The sequence below is a fragment of the Gossypium arboreum genome, chromosome 5 (assembly GCF_025698485.1).
Source record: "Gossypium arboreum isolate Shixiya-1 chromosome 5, ASM2569848v2, whole genome shotgun sequence".
NCBI classification, from domain to species: domain Eukaryota; kingdom Viridiplantae; phylum Streptophyta; class Magnoliopsida; order Malvales; family Malvaceae; genus Gossypium; species Gossypium arboreum.
The window spans coordinates 28,798,417-28,804,186 of NC_069074.1; the positions used below are offsets into that span (position 1 = coordinate 28,798,417).

The window sequence follows — 5,770 nt, forward strand, 5'->3', positions numbered from 1 at the left end:
AAAATTGTCTGGAAAATAGTTTTTAACTTTCTGAGTGTAAAGATCCTTAGTCCTTGCGACGTAATATATTGGTTATTTGCATATCAAACAATACGGATAGACAATTTGGATGATGAGGCATGAAATTTTGATAAATTACTATTATTAGTGTTTCAATACCCCTGGCGACTAAGAAATGTTCAATATTTTCCTTCATTTCAGTAAGCAAAACACCAATTCAATTCCAAGAATACGTTATCAAACCCAAAGCTGCACACTGGTCTAAACCACAGTTGATAGAATGTGAAGATTTTATGGTTTTTGTTCATTCACAAAACATTATCCAACCCAACTTCTTCTGTTTTCTTCAACCTTTCGAAAATAAAAATACTTATATTCATAAACATGTAAACATCTCTCGGTTTATTTAGATAGTCGCTATGTTTAGCATGAAAGAAATGCAAGTTGTATGACATTATTATTTGGAAACCGTTGAACACAAAAAGTGGGGACTCTCACGCGACCAGGAGGAAACTAGAGCACATAGTGAACAGAAATTAAAATCACAACCAAAAGGCTGTTTTATATACTAATCCAAGATTCCAGCCTTCTTATAGCTCTCAATGGAATCCACAAGAGTTTCTTCCAATCGCCGATAACTCCACCCCAGCCTTTGTAATTTCTCTGAACTAATCGTATCTTCCTCCCCTCCCTCACTAAAGCTGCCATTGCACAAGTGATTGAGGATCACAAAGAAGAAAATCATACATGAAAAATCCCAAGCCATGTATAATAATGATGATGAAGTAACATACAAATTCCTAAAGCGTTAGACTAGAAGATGCTACATATTCTGCTGCAGCAAGAGATGTACCTTTTAGGATAATTGTATTGAGGAAACATACTTCTCAACTTGTCAACAAGATCATGTGCCTTCAGCCTCTGGCTTCTCATACACCAGAAGCAGTGCCTGAGCTACATCGCGCACATCAACTATCTTTTGAAGTTTGTTTTCCAGAGAGTCGTATCCCTCTGCACATCAACGCATTGCAGTGGTGTAAACCAAACAGATTCATAATAGAAAAAGAATGTCACAAGAAAAGATATCATGTGTTTCACTTTAAACCATATTTTCCTCGTAATGTCTATTGAAAGACCATGGTTGAAAGACAAGAAAACTAGAATAATGCCCTAGCTCCAGCAACAATGGACTCCAATCCAGCACCACAAATTTAAGATTAAAATCTGATAAGCCAAGTAAATTAAGCTCCAAGACACTAATTTATAAATTGCAAGGCCACAAGGGCTTAATGAATCTATGGCTAAAGAAGTAGCAGAGTAACAATCCAGAATATCAAGTAATTTCATAGAACAAATTTCGAGGTTATGAATTGCTTGAATCTAAAACCTTAAGAAGTATCATTGACATTAAGCTCATGCAAACCCGTTGCACAAAGCCGAGCAACTAGTTTTATGGTTCGCTTAGTCAGAATAAAAGTGTTGATGGGTCGGGTCAAGTAGGTTCAGGACGAGATTAAGCATAATATTAACATATTTTATATTTGTCCAAGTCCAGCTCAGCCTAAAATATAAGCTTAAAATTTTATTCAAACCCACTCATATTTATAATAGATTAACCCAAGTTCATTTTAAGTACGCTAATATTAATTTTTAATCTTTTTAAAAAATATTTATATTACATTATGTTAATATTTAATAATTTTATATTTTTTATTGAAATTTTTATATAGTCATTTTAATATTTACATTAGAATAGTATTATATATTTTGTATAGGTTTAATTTTTTAACGTGTTTTAAATTATATAATATAAAAAATAACATAATATAAACTATCATAAACTTAAAAACTAATCGAGTCGAGTCATGTTTAAGCCTTAAATATTCAAGCTTAAATTTTATCCATATTTTAAACAAGTCCAATTTTATTACCTAAATTTATTTCTTAAATTTAATATTTTTATTTAAATATTTGGAGCTTAGGGGAGCACGAAACTTGAACAAGCATATGTAGGAGTTGAGACCAACTTTTAAGAGATTAAAGAGAACCTTGCTACTAGCATTGATGGTGGACTGCAGAGGTGGCCCCCATTGAGAGTAGGACAAACAGTAACAACGTCAAGTCCAGGCCTTTATGCAAACTCAAAAGCCTCAATCTCTGCTTCTGTCTTTGAAAGGCAATCCCAATTCTGGCACAAACAATTAAACAAAGCAATTTGCTCATTAACAATGAAAAAGGATATTAGGAAATTTAGAATTTTGCAGTGAGTCATATACCTTTGTTGCTGCGCAGTATTCCTTGTCAGACCGGCAAGCCTCATCCTTGATCTGACACCTTTAATCTTGTTGTTTATCCAGACTTCCAGCAGCATCCCAGAACCGATTCCACCCGCAACGCAGGCTCCATAGAAGGCAATAGTGGAAGGCGTGGGCATTCGAGGAAGGAAATAACAGTCCGGAATTTGTCTAATCTTCTGAGGAAGTCGTTTCTTTATAAAAGGTTTATTACTGGCACTGTGGTCCTTCTGCAACTCACTACCAATTGCTTTGCAATCAACCCCTTTCAATGGGTCTTTAGCTTCCTCACTTCCCATTAAAGACTCTATTATAAGCTCTCAGTTATTTTGAATCACAAATAATACAATCCTAGATGAAAAAGAAAAAGCAATAAATCGCTACAGCAACATACAGTACACTTGGGACATTTTATATTGAACTGAATTGCTTAAATCTTATGAATCTTTTGTCGAAATAAGTTTGTTTTTGTTTTAAAAATAATTACAATTAAATAATAGAGAAGAATAAGAAAAAAATCAAGATAAAGGAATTTATGTGTTTGGATATTTATGTTTATGAAATCATTCATTCAAAAGAAAATTGTTTAGGAAATTATAAGGTAGAAATTTATTTAAAATCTGTAATTTTTTTGGATTTAACCCTAATATAAATATTTAGAAATTATATTGTGTTATAACTTGTAGTATATTTGTTGGGATAGTGTTGGCTTCCATTTACTATCAAAATTTAATTTGTGTTTAAAAAAGAATGAGAAGGTGGTTAAGATGGTAAATTTACTCTATTTAAAATAGAGTAGTGTGTTTGGTGATTGGAGATATAAAATAGAGATAAAAGGGAATATGAGATTGGTGAGAGAAGAAGGTTGTATCCTCCTCTTTTCAAGTTGCTAACCTTATATACAAAACATCTTTTGTTTTGAGGTACCATGTGGCAATTTGATATTAGTGAGTGAAAAGTAAAAAATCAGTAACCAAACACTTCCAAGGGTGGTAGGTTGGTGCTATGATGACTCGTGATCCCGCTTGCATCTTAGATGGTCCAACCAAATTCTATAATACAACCAATGAGTGGACTCATCTCTTTGGCAAGTAGTTAGTTGAGAAGAGCCATTGTGGAAAGTTGCCTAGGCTATTATTACTCGGAGGGTTCTAACAAGACGTAACAATAAAATTATGAGATACGGAAAGATCTCATACAAAAAAAGAGAAGAAAATATTATTGTTTTTTACTTTTATATTTCAGAACAATCTTTTAAAATTTCATTTTAAAATTATTAACAATTTTTGTCAGATTGAATCAACTAATATAGGAAATTCACCTTTCATTTGATGGCATTTCAAGCTTAAAACAGAAAAAAATCTGAGTTGAATTAAGATTTATTTGCAGTTATGTATATATATAAGTAAACAAAAACATGGGGTAAATGAAGAGATATTTAAGGTAAAATGAAAGGCTGTAATAAAAGAGGACAATCTTATTCATAGCATTACCAATATATTACCAAAGGACCAAACTAGACAAACAACCTAAAGCCTATTAAAAAAACATCACCAAACTAAAACATCATTATTGTTCAAAGCTAATAACATGAAAAACAAATAGAAAGAAACATCAAAGCTAGAAGCCAACAACAACTACAATAGGAAAGTCCTCAGTTTTGTGTTCTAAAATGGATCTTCACTCACTCCCCATCGAGTTCCATCGGGATGGGAACCAGATGCCCAGGATCCAAAGGTTTCTCAATGAACACGTCAACACCAGCTGCCAGAAATGCCTGCCTTTCACTTTCTCTTGAGCAAGCTGTGACCCCCAGCATCTTACCACCTCCATTTCACGAATCTGCCAATAATAATAAAATAGATTATCACACATGTTGATTCTGCACAAAACATGAAACACTTGTTTTTTTAATAAGTACGGTTACGTCAAAGCCATTCAGGACAGGAAGAATCTTTTCAATGATGATGAGATCGAATTTGACACCGGATGCAATGAGGTCGACTGCATCTCTGCCGTTATCAACACCTAGAGTTTGAACCCCATAAGAACGAAGAAGTCCCTACACCAGAACCCGACACGTCGTGACGCCATCAACCACAAGATTTATCATCATGTTCTTGAAAACAAATTCAGTTAGTAGTTGTCGCTTGTGTTCTAATCCTCCATTATCCCAGTTATCCTTGTCCGGTGCTTGATCATTTGAATGTAAAGTCGTTGCCATCGATTTCCTGATATTAAAACATGTTATTGAATAACAAGTGCAAAAAAACAATGTAAAACTAGACCAAACTTAATTACTTAAACTACAATAAACGAAAAACTATTTTGCTTAAATTGTTTGCCAATGGAGAAAAAAAGAGCGAGTGTCAATGCCTATGCCTTGAAGAGGCAATGTTGTTGCTTAAACAACTTGAAAACTGAATTGATGTGAAAACAAGAGGCTCCATATTCAAGTTTATATAGTGAGTGAAGGGTTAGTAATTTTGGATTTACTGTCCATGTTCAGCGAACTAATTTGCAAATTGAGACAAAAAAAAATTAGCTGTAAAAGAAAAGTGTTTATTGTTGAGATATGTAAAAGTAATGCGTAATCTATAACTGAATTTTCTCTTCTTTGTGTTTAAAATTTTTAAATTTTTTTAGTCCTCAACATTTACAATTTTTTGTCACTTTGGTTCATACCCCTGAAGAGTACATACATCAGTGGTGAATCTAAATGTAAAATTGCTATTTATGCCATTGAGATTTTTTAAATATTTTAAATTAGTAAAGGTAAAATTACAATTTGGCCCCCTAAAATTATAAAAATTCAATTTAATCCTTTAAAAATTATAAAGATATAGGGTATAAAAAATTAAAATTTCATCTCACCTTCCTTAAAAAATTGTTCTGGCTTCATTTCGACATACATCTTTTAAAAAGAAAAAAAAATAAAAAATTCTGATTTTAGGGAAAAAAACATATTTTTTTAAAAATAAAAAATAAAAACTCACCAAAACTAAAAATGAAAAATAAAAATATTTTTTTAAATATAAAAAATCTAAAATTCAATGACATTCAATTCGGATTGGATTGATTGGATCAAGAACAAACTGCTTAACCCACGAACTGATACAAACTGGTTTAACCAAATTACAAAACCAGTTGAACTAACAGTTGGATAGATTTTTATAATTTTTATTTTTGATTTTTTAATAATTTATTTACTTTAAACTAGATGTCCTGGGAACCAATTGGTCAGACTAGTTCGAAATCAATTCAATTGTCGGATCAATCGATTTTTTATTTTGGTTCAATCAATTCGTATCGGTTAATGGACCAATCGGTTTTTTACCTCACGTCAGGCCAATACCCCTATCGGTTCCCAATCCGATTGGCTGGTCCGGTCCAGTTTAGATAATAATGAATCTTTGGATTTTTTATATTTTTAAAATCATTTTTATTTTTATTTTTATTTTTATTTTTGAATTTTA

The 5,770-nt window shown here is 32.1% G+C and overlaps 1 protein-coding gene across 1 annotated transcript; it reads right to left on the bottom strand.

Annotated features, from left to right (window-relative positions):
* Positions 1-332: 332 nt before the first annotated feature.
* On the bottom strand, positions 333-2,750 carry LOC108452396 (uncharacterized). Its single transcript, XM_053028947.1, has 4 exons — positions 2,277-2,750; positions 2,049-2,188; positions 854-1,011; positions 333-701 (listed from the first exon to the last, which is right to left on the bottom strand). Exons 1-2 carry the CDS (start codon positions 2,591-2,593, stop codon positions 2,056-2,058), a joined length of 450 nt encoding a protein of 149 aa, XP_052884907.1. The 5' UTR covers positions 2,594-2,750; the 3' UTR covers positions 333-701; positions 854-1,011; positions 2,049-2,055.
* Between the last annotated feature and the right edge of the window lie 3,020 nt (positions 2,751-5,770).

Coding starts and splice junctions, on each gene's coding strand:
- LOC108452396 (XM_053028947.1), bottom strand. CDS start 2,593: ATGGGAAGTGAGGAAGCTAAAGACCCATTGAAAGGGGTTGATTGCAAA. Junction 2,189..2,276: donor AATACTGCGCAGCAACAAAG/GTATATGACTCA, acceptor TGTTTGTGCCAG/AATTGGGATTGCCTTTCAAA.